General features: G+C 47.7%; 1 protein-coding gene across 1 annotated transcript; it reads left to right on the forward strand.

Moving 5' to 3' along the window:
• Positions 1-7,753: 7,753 nt before the first annotated feature.
• On the forward strand, positions 7,754-13,506 carry LOC104672949 (putative serpin A13). The gene is given in 5 exon segments (XM_010376818.2): positions 7,754-8,336; positions 9,901-10,097; positions 10,099-10,172; positions 11,387-11,507; positions 13,297-13,506. Coding segments are annotated over 5 exon segments (1,185 nt in total).
• The last annotated feature ends 3,062 nt before the right edge of the window (positions 13,507-16,568 follow it).

A 16,568-nucleotide genomic window follows, 5' to 3' on the forward strand; every position in this document is an offset into this window, starting at 1 on the left:
CCTGGCTGGGTTCCACAACCCTGCTCCACTGCCTACAGCCTCTGCTACACCAGAAACATGCATGACTCCCTCTTGGGCCCACAGGTGCTACTAAGGGCTGTGATTGATGTGGCCAAGAAGGGCACAGAGGAATTAAGCTTCAATTCTCTACAAAGAAAACCCCACTGACCATTGTGCATTTCAACAGCCCTTTCCTGATGGCCGTCCTCTCCCCAGATACCCAGAACATCCTCTCTGGGCAAAATTATTGACCACAATAAAAACATGAAACAAAAATCACAACTTGTAAAGCAAACTGAACCAGTACATACAAAACAGGTAAACTATGCCCAACCATGACTTGTTACATGTACTGCCTACGTCCAGAATGTATTGATAGCAGCATGTTCAGACCTATGTGATCGAAGGCAAAGCCACAGAAAATGCTTCTAAGAGTGACTCCACACAGACTCAAAATGAGTTTTATAGATAAGAACACTGACTACTCGCTTAGTTTACAAATCCTGGCCACGCTTTAGAAGTATCACTCAGAAACCACCATAGAGTAGCTCCAGCCCATGAGATGCTGTATTTCCCTTAACTACCCTCTTTCAAGATTTTGCTGCACTGCCAGGATGGTGTTCTCCCTTGCTCAGAGAGTTTAATAAACCCAGCTTTGTTTGAGAGGAGTGAAGCACTGGCAAATGCTACAATGTGGATGAACCTTGAAAACATTATGCTAAGTGAAAGAAGTCAGGCACAAAGGCCACGTATTGTATGATTCCATTTATGTAAAACATCCAGAACAGGTAAATTCACAAACACAGAAAGCAGATTAGCGGTTGGCAGGGGTTAAAGGAAAGAAAGAATGGGGATGACTACTCAATGGGTAAGGAATCTCCTTTAGGGATGATTATAATACTTTGAAACCAAATGGAGGTAATAGTCACACAACATGTGAATGTACTAAATGTCACCAAATTGAACACTTTACAATGGTTAATTTTAGGTAATGTGAATTTTACCTCAATTAGAGAGAGAGAGAGATTAAATGTCATGTATAGAACTTATTTGGATCCTAATTGAAACAAACCAACTATTAAAAAAAAACAATTAGGGTCACGGTCACACACCTCTTCTGACATGGGGAGGGCACTGAGGATCAGGGTCTCTCTGCCGCAGGCCACTTGCAGTGCCATGGGATGTAGCGTGGGGCACCATGATCCAGTTCATGCCCACCGGCCCAGTTTTTCCACCGTCACAGGGAGATCTCTGCCCCTTGGGGCTGAGAAACCCCAACCTTTCCCCAAGATGAAGTTGCAGGGTATTGAGGTACCAACCAGAAGTCTTCTCACAAAAGGTCTTTGATGGCACAGGAATGGGGATCCTGCCAGTAACAGGGAAACTGACATGATGGAACTGGTTGAACTCTGAACTGTGACCCCTGCTACAAGAGAAGGGCAAATGGGTAATCGCCAACCCAACCAAAGCTGAAGAAGAGCAAACATGCCCAGTGCCCAGGGAAGAAGAGGAGGAGGTGTGGGTACTGACACTTCCCCTGCAAGCCCACCATACCCTTGGCGAGCCAAGCACAGAGCAGCAAAATGTATGTGAGTGAGTGAGCGCAGGGTCTGGCCATTGCACACAGCCAGGCATACTGGCTGCTGTGGCGGGGTGGGCAGCTCTAAGCACTGGCACAGGTGCTGGCTCCATGCAAGGCTGTGGCTGGACCAGATGTACCACATGTGGCTTCCGTTATGGGCACCCACATCTGGACAAGGGGAACCTGGTGGCACCCAAAAGCTTGGAGACACAAGGAACCAAAGAGCCCCAAAGAGGGTGTCACAGCCCTGGCTTGGGGAGCCCCTAGGTCTGGGCTCCCCAAAACAGATCAGTTCTTCTCTCCTTGTTGCGCACAATGTGGTGAGCAGTGGGCCGTGTTTCCGCTCTGTCTGTGTTACAGTTCTTTCAGTCCCACTGAGAAATTTGCTTTTTTTCTTGAAGAAAATGTACGTCCCTTACCCCCATCCTTACTTTGTATCCTGGCTTATAACAGGCCATCCATTTTTGTAGCAGACTTTTCAAAACAATCGTATAACCTGGTCCCATCTTTCTAGGGCCTGAATCTGCTTAAATAGCAGAAAGAATGAAGCCTCCAACTCTTACGCAGCCCGGCTAATCACAGAAGTGTGTCCAGGCTTGAAGTAACTTGAGTTTTAATTTGTTTTTTCTTGTCAGAGTAGCACAAAATTTAAATGGGGAAAGATATTTACTATTTAATACTAAGCTTTAAAAAGAAATCTGCTATCATTGCTATGTATCTTGATGCAAAGACTGTGATGTTAATAAAAGAAAGTACAGAAGACACTTGACATTCAAAGAAAAACTGATTAGGAATCAGTTAGGGAAACAATGGCTTGATAACATTAAGAAATTATTGTTTTTAAAAGTGTGATATGCTATTACAATTAAGATATTTTCCCAATTTTTGTACATAAAATGAAATATTTTATAGGATTTGCTTTGAAATATTCCACAGGGAGAAAGAGATTGGAAGGTATCAAAAAATGATATTGGTCTTATGTTGAAAAGAACTGAAGCTACTGATGGGCGTATAGGGGTGCATTATACCATTCTCTCTATTTTTGTATAGGTTTGCATTTCTCCATAACAAAAAGAATCCTCCAGAAATCCCACTCTTGGGTATCTACCCAGAAGAAAAGAAGTCATTATACAAAAGGATACCTGCACACACGTTTATAGCAGGACAATTAGCAACTGCAAAAATATGGAAGCAGCCAAAATGCCCATCAGTCAACAAGTGGATAAAGAAACTGTGGTCTATATATACCGTGGAATACTACTCAACCATGAAAGGAACAAAGGAATGGCATTCACAGCAACCAGGAGGAAACTGGAGGCCATTGTTCTAAGTGAAGTAACTGAGGAATGGAAACCCAAACATTGTATGTTCTCACTTATAAGTGGGAGCTAAGCTGTGAGGACGCAAAGACACAAGAATGATACAATGGACTCTGGGGACTCTGGGGAAAGGATGGGAGGGGTGTGAGGGGTAACAGACTACGAATAGGGCGCAGTGTACACTGCTTGGATGATGGGTGCACCCAAATCTCAGAAATCACCACTAAAGAACTTATTCATGTAACCAAATACCACCTGTTCCACCAAAACGTATTGAAATATAAATAAATAAATAAAATTCTATTGTGGTGATGGTTATATAATTCTGTCAATATACTAAAAATATTGAATGGCACACTTTGAGTGGGTGAAATGTATAATATATAAATTATATCTCAATAAAGCCATTAAAACAATCCTTGAGGGCAGGATTTGCCTTATTCCCCAGTACTTGATGCATCATCCTCAGATGCAGTAAGCATTCCATGATGAATGAATGAATTAGTGAATGAATGAACACAATGAATCTCATAATAGACCCCTGTGGTGCCATCCCTGATGTGAACATCAAGAATTGAAGGTTTTAGGAAGTCAACAAGAGGTGACCGTGTGGCTATTGATGTCAAGACAGTGGATAAGCAGAGCAAAAATATAGTAATAACAGGCAAAGCTGGAAGAAAATTAGTTCTGGCTCAGACCCGTTATCTCCTGGGAATCTTATCCGCACTCAATCTGCAGGTCATCTTGTGCCATCCCTGCCTCCAAGCCAGCTCAGGAAAGACAAAGCGTTTGATTCGCTAAGGCTTTGCAAACACTCTTTCTATTGAGTACATATATATATATATATTTTTTTGCTATTTAAATTCTGCCTTTTATTAATGCATTTTTCTTTTTAATTTACTTTGAACATGTTAGTTACCATTCACATTGTTAAGTAGTTATCATTAGAGATGTGCCTCCATGTCATTGAAAATTAAACGGTTTCATCTATAAAAAATCATAATTGGTGTTTACATTCAATATTAATGCATAGCATTTTTTTTATTTTTATTATACTTTAAGTTCTAGGGTACATGTGCATAACATGCAGGTTTGTTACATATGGATACTTGTGCCATGTTGGTGTGCTGCACCCATCAACTCGTCAGCACCCACTTGGACTCAGGAAGGGGAACATCACACACTGGGGCATATCATGGGGAGGGGGGAGGGGGGAGGGATTGCATCGGGGAGTTATTGAGTACATATTAACTTTTCTGTTCACATTGCATGAAAGGGGAAAGTTCTATCGACTTTCCCAAAGAAGCAATCATTACATTGTAACTAGCCATTACAACTTAAAAAGTATTACAGCCCGAATGAAAAAGCAATTATGACATTTAAAAATACCGTAACTCAAGCTCCTTGGAGGCAAGAACTATGACCTGGGCATCTCTCTGCTCCTGTGATGAGCACAGTATCTGACACAACAGTTAAGTGTCCATAATGTGTGTTGGGCAAAAGAATGTGACCAGGAGAGGGCGGAGCATTGCTCCAATTTGCTCAGCCTTTTGCTAGAACCTCTGTGTATATCACTAGGCTTAACTTTCCTGTCAACCTTGAGCAGTAAGGAGGGCGAGGGAAGAAACTGAGGCCTGGGAGTGTCAGGCAGAACAAAAGTGGTGGAACCTGCACCCAGGACACCCACCCCAATTCCAGGACACCCATCCCAATTCCAGGGCACCCGCCCCAATTCCAGGACACCCGCCCCAATTCCAGGGCACCCGCCCCAATTCCAGGACACCCGCCCCAATTCCAGGACACCCGCCCCAATTCCAGGGCACCGCCCACGTTCCGCAGCTCCTTCTTCTCCACACACGGATTTCCACATAACCCTAATGGAGGGCAGGTTGTTTTCCTCTGTTGGTCTTTGCCAAGGGTGGACACTGAGCCAAGGGCAGCCTTATTCAGTTTGAGTTATTCCCAGAAATCCAGCCCATCACAGCCCTCCCTGAGGAACGCAGTTTTTCAAGGGCCGTTAAACCTGCCGAATCTCCCCAGCTCCTCCAAAAGCTCACGGAAAGCATTCACTTTCAGGTGAGTTGGGGGCTGTGGGTGGGGCTAGATCCCCAATTCTGCAGCTGACTTGTTGAACTTGCCACAAGTTAGATCATCATGCTACACACACCTACACATACACACACACACACACTCACGTGCCCAGTGTGCAACAGGAGCTGTGCATATAGGCAACAATCTGGAGTGGTGCTGACTCACCCTGCCTCCACGGCCTCAAGCATGCTCTTGCCTCTGCTGAAATCCCCAAATCCCTTTCCTGCCTCTCTCTTGCTCCATCTTCCAGTTTCAGTTCAGGTGCCACCTCCTCCAGGAAGCCTTCCAGGAACTTCTACCTTCCACGCCTCCTATAGGCTCCTCATTCACCCTTTGCGGTTCGCCTCTAACTGCCATCGTCCTTTCCTCACTGAGCTGTAATCAGCTCCCCGCATTTCCCTGCAATCACTGGCACGCTCCTTCTGGCTGCCAGTCCCTGTTGCCCTGACTGCTGAATATTCATTCAGCGAGTGAGTCAGCGAGTACATGAATGAGCGTCTCTCGGGGCCTCAGTGTTCCTGTCTGTCCAAGGCCTAGGTTGGACCAGGGCATCCTTTCTGCTCAAAAGCTCCGTGGTTGTGGGCCCTCAGAGGAAGCCCTGCTGTTGCTAGGTTCCAACTACACCCTCGTCAGCAAGGCACAATGGAACCCCACCTAGAGAATGCGAACGTGGACAGAGCACTGGACCCGAGACAGCTTGTCACCAGCCTGGCCATGCAGCACACACCACCCTGCGCAGATCTCTGCCTGCCTGTCCCACAGGACCCGAGCCTCCCCAAGAGAGCCACTGTGTCTCTCTCATATTGTGTCCCCAGCGTCCAATTCAAGTCCTGACGTGTAGCAGACGTTTTGTCTATGTTTGTTCAATGAATGAATGAGTGAATGAATGAAGGTTAAAGGTAAGACAATGAAAGTGCAAACCAGCAAAACCAAGATATTCACCAAAGCAGATCACCAGGCAAATGGGTAAATGGAGATGGTTGGTTCTCTGTCAATAAGTAAATCACAGGGAACAGAGGCTTTCCTGGAGGCTGAGGCTGAGCTGATTGTTTCTTACACAGATGAGGAAGCTCAAGTTCAGAAAGGCCCAGGGCTGCCCAAGGTCCCATGGAAAATCGGAGGCAGGACAAGGGGTTGTGCTGATGGTCGATTCTGTCAGTTATTAACCCAAGCTGAGAGTGGACATGTGAGGCCAAGCACTTGTGGCACAGAAAGCTAGGAACGGCCCAGTGTTAGGTCCCAGAGAGGCAGGAAAATGCCTGTGCTCTAGGTAAGGCTGAAGCCCTAGAAAGAGGCCCCCCAAAGGTTAGCCCATGAACGATTTGTTTTTTTCAACAAATGTTGTTGAGAGAGCACTCTGCCCTGAGCACTAGGAATGAACCATGCATGAGACAGAGTAGAATCTGCCCTCATGGAGCTTGTCTTCTAGTGGAGAAACCAGACAAACATGTCCTATCATGCCAGATGGGCATCAGGAAAACCAGGCAGGGTGAGGGTGGCAAGGGCAGAGGTGGGGTCTCTCTGGGGAGGTGACCTTTGAGCCGACAACTCAGTGAAGGAAGGAAGTGAGCTGTGGAAGGGGTGAGAGCAAGGCTGCTCCGGGCAGCCAACGGCAAGAACACAGGTCCTGAGTGGGAAGAAGCTTGGGAAGTTCTAGACTAGCAAGAAGGCCAGGATGGTTGGAGCAGAGGGAGGGAGGGAAAGGACGATCAGAGGGAGGTCAGAGGCCAGGCACGGTATCTCCCGCCTGTAATCCCAACATTTTGAGAGGCCGAGGTGGGCAGATCTCCTGAGGTCAGGAGTTCGACCAGCCTGGACAATATGGGGAAACCGTGTCTCTACTAGGAAATTACTTGAATCTGGGAGGTGGAGGTTGCAGTGAGCCTAGATCACGCCACTGCATTCCAGCCTGGGTGACAGAGCAAGACTCTGTCTCAAAAAAAAAAAAAAAAAAAAAAAGAGGAGGTGAGAAAGGGCTAGCAAGGCCCTGTCATATAGGGCCTCCTAAGGTGCGGTGAGAAACACAGGATTTCTCTTGGTTGCTACAGGGCCGTTGGAAGTCTCCAGCAGGGAGTGAATGCATCTGATTTTCCTCTCAAAAGGATCACAGTGGTTCCCTAAGTGGGGGTCCAGGACCAGCTCAGACCCTTGCCAAAATGGATTCCATACTCCACGGAGGCCTGCTGAGTCAGACCACTGGAAGGGAGGCCGCAAGTCCGCTGCCACTCCTGGGGCTCTCTGTGCCGGGTCCTGGGCTGAGTGTGCTCCGTGCACACTTTGAATTTCTGTAGCCTTGTGATGTGGGGATTCTTAGCAGCATCCCACAGAGTGGAAGCCAAGGTCCTGAGAGGCAAGGACCTGCACTCCCTGCTGTACCATGAGGCACCTCCTGGCCCTCCTTTCCTCACAAGCTTCCTGCAAGTCTAAGGTCAGGGATAAGAAGTGGGGCTCAGATGGGCTAAGTGGATGGCCCAAGGTTGTAGATCTGGGATCTGGCGCAGCCAGGATTCATAGAAGGGTCCTCTGGAGGAGGGGCTCTGACTTTGTCCAGAGATCCCCCATGTCTGTTTGTGAGCAGGAAGCTGTGGGGTGGGGAGGAGGGGATGGGAAGGAGCCCCCAGGAGAGGCAAGGAGAGCCTTGAAGTATTTGCTGGGTGCCTGGCACAGGGCAGACACTTTGTGAATATCACACATCATCGTTACCATTGACATTGTGGTTGTCCTCTCTGCCACGCTGCTTTCAGACCAAGGACCCCAGAGGATGGAAGCCCCTTGGTGGTGGCCGCTGGTCACTGTGCTCATGGCTGGGGCTCATTGTGTGGCTCTGGTTGACCAAGAAGCTTCGGATCTCATCCATTCTGGCCCCCAGGACAGCAGCCCTGGGCCTGCCCTACCCTGCCACAAAGTCTCTGTGAGCAATATAGACTTTGCCTTCAAACTCTACAGACAGTTGGCTGTGAATGCCCCTGGAGAGAACATTCTCTTCTCCCTGGTGAGCATCTCCCTGGCCTTGGCCATGCTTTCTCGGGGGGTCCCAGTGGCCAGCAGGACCAAACTCCTGGAGGGCCTGGGGTTCAACCTCACTGTGGTGCCTGAGGTGGAGATCCAGGAGGACTTCTGGGATCTGATGCTCAGGCTCCCTGGGCAGGGTCCCCGGCTCCTCTTGACCATGGCCCAGCGCAGGTTCAGTGGCCTGGGCACAAGGGCCAACCAGAGCTTAGAGGAGGCCCAAAAACACATTGACGAATACAGAGAGAAGCAGACCCAGGGGAAGCTCGGGGCCTTTGAGAAGGACCTCAGCAGTGAAACCACAGCAGTTCTGGTGAATCACATGCTCCTCAGAGGTAAGAGTGTGTGTGCCCAACGCAAATCTCCTTCCCAGAATCCCAGAACCCAGGCTCCAGCCACACCCGAGCCCCACCCCTCACAGCAGCTGGAAAGTGTCCCCTCCTGACTTAGATATAGATGACACTCAGTGAGCGTCTGCCCCTGAATTCTTGATGTCTCTACTTGAATGCCTCCAGTAACACGGAACTCATCCCCTTCTCCATGTTAATGACACTGGAAGAGTTTGTTTTTAGAGAAGAGTTTTTCAAACTTAATGTGCATATGAACTTTCTAGAGAGTTTGTTTAGTGCAGGTATCTCGTACCTATCCTAAGTGATTCTGATTTCAGTGGGGTGAGTCCAAGACCCATGACCTTGCGTTTGAAGAAGCTCGCCTCCCTTCCTCACACAGGTGATTCTACTAATGGAAGACTATAAGCTCCCCTTTGAGTAACTCTAGAAGCCACCACTGTATTAAGGAACCTGAATTTCCTTCCTCTGGCAGGCCTTAGGAGGCATGGATTAGAGCAGGAAGAGTCCTAAATTTTTTTTACAGTCCTTAATCTTTTCCAAGACAGTGAACAGGTTGCATGTCCCCACCATTGTATGTGTTTAAAAATACGGTCATGACATTCAAATCCACCGCTGTCAATGCCTGACTTAGTTTAATAGACACATGATGCCATGGTGACCATTTGGGGGCGGGCAGGGGACGCTTGTTGTTATCCCCTTGTTCTCATTCAGGACTCAGGAGGTGAACTCAGTCCTCACATTCCTATAGTGCTCTGTGGATCTCAAAGTGTGTACCCCACAATCTCCCTTGACTCTCACCTGGGTGAAACAGACCAATCTTATCTTAGCAGATATGCCTAAGATCAATGTTCCCATTTTACAGATAAGAAAACAGATTTTTTAAAAAGAAGAAAGCTTATTTGCCTGAGCCAGTGAGGCATCACTCAAATATGCATCTATGACTGTTGATGGTGTTTATTTGTAGGCATGGTTACACATACACACACATATTGACTACGAAGTTCTTATTAACATGCCGGCTCTATGCATATTTAATTTTAATTCTCATCACAATCCGACAAGATAGATATTATCATGTCCACTTGATAGATGAGAAACTGACGCAAAGTGGGGTAACTTGCCCTAGATTTCAAAGCCAGGCAGAACCCAGCCTTCAAATCCACACCTACCTTCAAGACGCTTGTGCCACAGTGATACATTTTTTTTAAAAAAAATTAACCACCTCCAGGAGAGATTAAGGAGATGAGAGAGCATCTGTGTTTATGTGATTATAATCTTATTATACTATTGTAATGGTTTCTAATAGTATTAATCATTTTCAAATGAGGACAGAAGCTCAGGGAGGCTCCAGGCTCAGCCCCAGGGCCACACAGGTACTAAGGGACCTCTCAGGAGTGAGTTATTGAGTGGGGCTTGGCTTCCTGAGTGTGGACTCCAAGATTTCAGCATCCAAGGTGCTTTCCCCACTCCCACAAGCTGCCAGAAGGGTGACCCCAAGCCCGTTCTCAGCTCTCTGTGAGGATGACATTTGTGTCGCTCTTCCCTTCAGCTGAGGGGATGAAGCCCTTTGACTCATGTGCCACCAGCCCAAAGGAGTTCTTTGTAGGTGAGCACAAGGCTGTGTGGGTGCCCATGATGAAGGAGAAGGCCAGCCACCGCTTCCTGCACGACCCTGAGTTGCAATGCTCTGTGCTGCAGATGGACCATGCTGGGAACACCACCACCTTCTTCATCTTCCCCAACAGGGGGCAAGATGAAGCAGCTGGAAGATGCCCTGCTGCCCGAAACACTGATTAAGTGGGACAGTCTGCTCAGGACCAGGTAGCCCGCACACAGCAGAGCCCTGGGAAGGCCGGGCCCCACCTTCTCCCTCAGCCACTGTAAAACGTCCCCAGGGCACAGTCACCTCAAGGGCGTTATCATCCCAGGACAGTCACCTCCAGGGCACAGTCACTCCAGGATACTGTCCCTGCTCAGAGCACTGTTATCCACCAAGATGCTGTCACATCACCCAGGACATCTCACCTCCAAGACACTGTCATCCCTCAGGATATTGTCACCTTCCCAGAGTACTGTCACATCCCAGAACACTGTCATTCCCCAGGCACGGTTATTTCTAGGACACTGTCACCCCACAGATATTGTCACCCCTCCAAGACACTATTGCCCTCAGGACACTATCACCTTCCACCCATGGCGTCATCACCCCCAGAACACATTGTCATGGCACTGTCACCACAGGGACACAGTTACCCCCTGAGATGCTGTCACCTCTGTGGTATTGTTCCCCCTCAGGGCTCTGTCACTCTCCAGGGCACTGCTATTGCCTCCTTGAAGATATCAGTTTGGGTTCTGGGGAGGAAGGACTGGAGAGACCACTGGCCCAGAAGTCTGGAGGCTGGTCCCAAGTCCCACCTCTGCTGCAGACATAATGACCTGTCATGGGTTCCCTTGGCCTCTCACGCTGTTGAAGAGCCTGGTGCTCTGGCCTCTCCCAGTCTCAGCCTTCTCCCTCCTCGGCCTTTTTTTCTGTGTTCCCAACTCCCCCATGCTTATTCCTGGAACCTACTGAGCTCCCTGCAGTTTCCTGAACTTGCCAGGCTGTTCCTCAGCCCTGGGCTTTTGTGTGTGCAAATTCCTCATCCTGGTGTGCCCTTTCTTGACCCAGCCCTCTCTGGGATTCCTATTATTTATTCATGGCATAGCAGAGCTATCACTGGCTCTTTGAAGGCTTGACAGATCCCCAGAACAGGCAAGGTGTGCACGCTCTGGGTTCCTGGGAACATCATCGTATCACCTGCTATTATAACACGAGAATAACACTGTCCTCATAGGGCTTCCATGTCAGTGTAGTTACAACCCCCTTCCCACACTGAGGTGAATTGCTGATGGTATGCCTTTTAGAAAGCTCACACCCACTGCCCCTCCAAGAATGGGATGGAGCGGGTGTGTGGGGCAGAGGGACCCCAAGCAGGGAAGAAAGTGAGAAACTGTTTCAGGATCTCTACTGCAACCCAATTTCTGTCTCTCCACAGAGAACTCGATTTCCACTTCCCCAAATTTTCCATTTCTAGAACCTACAGACTGGAGATGCTCCTCCCACAAGTGACTGTGGGTGGAGGCTTCCCTGGGCAGCCTGGACTGAACATCTCTAAAGTAGGTTGGGGTCGGTGTGTTCAGAGGGCCTCTCAGTGTCTTTTGATGAACACTGGAGGGAGATGTCCAGGACCTCCTTAAAGACAGGAGACGCTATTTCTTTTAACTTTGCAAGTTGCTATTTGCTTCCTTGTGTTGATTCTGCGACTGCCACCTGCTTTGTCAAGACACTGGGGATCCCAAGGGAAATAAGGAAAGGGAAAGCAGATATGCAAATCATGTCCCCAGGTTGGAAGTGCAGAGGACGCTTCCTGGGGAGATTACTCCTGCTTTTAGACCCAAAGTACAAGTTATGTTAAAAAAAAAAAAAAAAAAAAAAAAAGGTGGGGGAACTGACAGGAAACATGGGGAACAGCTTGGTCCTCAGGGAACTGAAGGTTTCCCAGTCTTCCATGATCTAGTCATCACCCTTCTGTCCAGACTATGTCTCCTACTATACACAGCATCCTGCTCAACTGAACTTCACGGTGTCCTACATGCCCCCACAGTTTTCACCTTCTGACTTTGGCTCAGACTTTTTTTTTTTTCTTGAGATGGAGTCTCACTCTGTTGCCCAGGCTGGAGTGCAGTGGTGCAATCTCGGCTCACTGCAAGCTCCGCTCCCCGGGTTCACACCATTCTCCTGCCTCAGCCTCCTGAGTAGCTGGGACTACAGGTGCCCGCCACCACGCCTGGCTAATTTTTTTTTTTTTTTTTTTTTGTATTTTTAGTAGAGACGGAGTTTCACCGTGTTAGCCAGGATGGTCTCAATCTCCTGACCTCATGATCCGCCTGTCTCGGCCTCCCAAAGTGATGGGATTACAGGCGTGAGCCACCGCGCCCAGCCCAGACTTTTTAATTTCAAACCACCCAAAATGTTCTCCCCCATCTCTGAATATTCAAGTTATATCAATTCTTCAAGGTCTTGCACAAATGTTACCTCCTCCATGAAGGTTTCCCTGTTGTTATCCTTCACCCTCACACGCAAAGCAGAAAGAAATCTCTCCTGATAACTTTCCACTCTTGCTTTCTTTACCTGTCTTATCTTCCCGATCAAATGATGAGCTTTTTCAAAGTCAGTCAAATCCATGTTTCTATCCCTACCATCCCCAGCACAGTGGAGTACACAGCATCGGTACTCAATAAATGCACATGGAATAAACTCATGAATAAACGAGTGATTGAATGAGTGAGGATAAATTAGCAAAATGAAGTGAATGAAAGATTAAGTCAATAATGATTGGGTGAAAGAGTGGTTGGATGAATGCATGAATGAATGGATGGAGAAATGGGTGAATGGACAGATAGGTGTGATATTCAAAATATACTGCAATCAGTAAAGTGCAGATGCCAGCCATAAAAATGGATATAGATGGGGAGACTGGTGATTGGATGAATGAATAGGTGAATAGTGAATAGCTGGAATCATGGATAGAAAGATGCATGGGTAGCAGGGTGCATGGATGATGCATGGACAGGTGGGTAAGTGAGTGGTGCATGGACAGGTATATGAATACGTAAGTGGTGCATGCAGAGGTAAGTAGATGGTTGAGAGGTGTGGAGTATGGTTGGCTGGCTGGCTGGTTGAATGGATCAATGATGGACGGACAACAGTCAGACAGGAGTATGTAAGAGTAGTAGATGGATAGTGAATTTTTTAAAGGGTAGATAGAAGAACACTGACTGAGTAAGTGAGTAGATGGATACATATGGGGTTAAGTAACAGAACAGAAGAAAATTGATCCCAACATAAAGGCCTAGTTTGTCCTTCCTATGGGGTGGCTTGATGATTCTAGAATTTTCCTTGCAGGTCACTCATAAGGCCATGATGACTCTGGATGAGAAGGGCTCTGAAGCTGCTGCAGCCACCAGCATTCAGTTCACCCCCAGGCCTCACCCAGACCTTGACCTCCCACCCTCTCCAGGCACTGAGTTCAGTCGGCCCTTCCTGGTGATGACTTTCCACATGGAAACGGGAAGCATGCTTTTTCTGGGGAAGATTGTAAATCCACTGGGATAACGCCCCCTCAGACATGCTGGGTGACTCAGAGGGAACAGAATGGCCTACACAGCAGGGAGCTTCTATTATAGACTCCAGTTAAATGAAAAGTTGCATATACCTGGGTTTTTTTGCTTGGTTTTCACAGGAACCCGTGGGGGTAAGGTGATCAAGGCTGTTCTCCCTGCACACAGGCAGTAATTGCCATTGAGCAAACACCCACTATGTAGCAAATGCTTTCTATCTCTTATCTCATTTTAAAATGAATTATCACAGCAATCCAACAAAATAAGTATTTGGTTGAACCATATGAAATTGCTTATTTTGGGTTGTATTTTGTAGATATAAAAAAAAAGGCAACTTCTAATGATTCAATCCTTCTCGCAGCTGAGGATCAGAGAATTTCAGAGACGTGCTCCAGCTCACTGAGCTAGAAAGCAGGTGAGCTGCTTTCCAGTCTTATCCATTTTGCTAAATTAATGAATCTCAAACTTTACTGTATGCACAAATTCCCTGTGGGTCTTTTTAGAAAGCAAATTTTGATTCAACAGGTCTGGGATGGGGCCTGAGGTCCCATATTTCTCACAAGGTCCCAGTGATGCTGAGGTTACTGGCAAGGTGGCTACATGTTGAGCAGCAGGTTGCTAAACGCACTTGCCCCCATGATCCCCAAAGAGGTTAAGTTGGTGTGGCCAGCAGGGCAGGGGAGTGGCATTGGCCCCTTAATTCATGTGTGGAGCCTGAGAAAAGTATGAGCAACACGTTTTTGCAGCCTACAGACAAAGCCGGCTTTAGGGCCACCTATTAATGAGTAGAATGGGAAAAATGAGTGTCCTAAAGATTTTTTTGCCCAGTCTAGACACACAGTGCATATTTGTAACTGTCTGTATCCACTGTATTAGTCTGTTCTTATGCTGCTAATAAAGACATACCCAAGACCAGGTAATTTACTTTTTTAAATAAAAGGTTTAATGGACTCACAGTTCCACATGACTGGGGAAGCCTCACAATCATGGTGGAAGGTGAAAGAGGAGAAAGGCATGTCTTACATGGTGGCAGGCAAGAGTGCATGTGCAGGGGAACTGCCCGTTATGACGCTGTCAGGTCTCATGAGACTTATTCACTATCATGAGAACAGCATGAGAAAAACCCACCCCCATGATTCAATTACCTCCCACCAGGTCCCTCCCATGACTCATGGGGATTATTACAATTGAAGGTGAGATTTGGGTGGGGACACAGAGCCAAATCATATCATCCTCCATGTAAGTTACTGCAACTGTGACTTTGGCTGTCATGTGGCTCATGTTCCTGGATTTCCAACTGCACAAAAGAAAGGACCCACACAGGCTTTAGGGCCAGGCACATCTGAGACCAAATCTTACATCTGGTGCAAAGCAGGTTCACTGTGCACTGGTGACCAACTTGCCTGAGTCCAGTGAGACCCACACACAAGTTACATGAAGTGGGCTTATTACTGACAGATGGGCAGCAAAGGATAACAGAAGCCTAGGATTCATTGCAAGCTGGGTCCCCAAGGTTCAGGAAAGCTGCCTGGGATACACAGGGTCTCATCTGTGTGTGCTCCATTTGCAGAGCAGCTGAGGAACCCCAGAAGGCAGCCTTCCCTGGGTGTCTTAGTCTGTTTGTGTTGCTATATGGGAATACCTGAGGCTGGGTAATTTATACAGAAAAGAAGTTTATTTGACTGACAATTCTGCAGGCTGTACAAGAAGTGTGGCGTCAGCATCCACTTCTGGTTGGGGCATCAGGCTGCTTCCACTCATGGTGGAAGACAAGGGAAGCCATCATGTGCAGAGATCTCATGGTGGGAGAGCAGAAGCAAGTGAGAGGGGAGGGAGGCACCAGGCTATTTTTTTCTTTTTTTCGATACAGTCTCACTCTGTTGCCCAGGTTGGAGTGCAGTAGCATGATCACAGTTCACTGTAGACTCAATCTCCTAGGCTTAAACAATCCTCACACCTCAGCCTCCTGGATAGCTGGGACTACAGGCACATACCACCATGCCTGGCTAATTTTTTAGCCATGTTGGCCAGGCTACACCAGGCTCTTTTTAACATCAGTGCTCTCAGAAACTGAGTGAGAACTCACTTATTTCCACAAAAGTGGCACCAAGCCATTCATGAAGGATCAGCCCCCATGGTCCAAACAGGATCCCAGCAGGCCCTACCTCCAGCACTGGGAATCGAATCTCGACATGAGACAAGGCGGGGCCAAACAAACCATATCCACTCCGTAGCACTGGGTTTTATACCCAGGGGCAACGTGACTTGTTGGACTGAAGTGTTGAAGGAGACCATGTTTCTAGGGAGGATGGGAACTGAGCCTGGGCTCTTCTGGCCAGTCCTTCCCTATCTCAGGATATTGCATTCCCAGCCCATGCTACAGTTATTCTTGAGAACTACAAATGAGAAAGAAGTGGGGGCGAACTGGATCATCCAAGGCCACCTGGAGAACTGCCCTGCACCTGGCCTTCACTAGATGCCCATCCTAGAGCCATACCAAGTACAGCAGGCAGGCACAAGGAGCCATGCTGAGTGCTGGTCAAGGAGCCAGGCCTGCACGAGCCTGCCTAACCTTCATTTTCCATTCTACATTTTTGCAAGAAATAAAAATTGTTTTTTTTTTCTCTTCTCCAGTGAGAAGGTGCCCACAAAGCACAAATGAGTCAATAAAATTAGCCTCCCCCAGAAGGGGGCAGCCCTGGAGTCACTGGGGGTAATACCCCTGAGAAGGTGGAGTGAGCAGCCCTAATGTACAAGAAAACAGGTGTCTTACATTTTGTTTTATGAGGGTTTCCAATGAAAGGATCCCAAACTCAAATGCCTATTGGGCCAGGTGGGCAGTAGGCAGTGATTAGAAACAGAAAACTACAGCACAAGTTCAGTCATGACCTGGGCCTCTGTGAGGGAACGAAGTGCCGGTAGCTCGATCCCTCTCCTCCTCCCTTCCTCACCTAAGGGACTCTGTCCCCTCTGTCTCTCTGATCTGGCCAACCCCACGCTCCCCATTCACACTCTGAATGATGATCTGGTTCAGTGCCCTGGCATGAGCCCAGGTGC

The sequence above is a fragment of the Rhinopithecus roxellana genome, chromosome 5 (genome assembly GCF_007565055.1).
Source record: "Rhinopithecus roxellana isolate Shanxi Qingling chromosome 5, ASM756505v1, whole genome shotgun sequence".
Classification (NCBI taxonomy): domain Eukaryota; kingdom Metazoa; phylum Chordata; class Mammalia; order Primates; family Cercopithecidae; genus Rhinopithecus; species Rhinopithecus roxellana.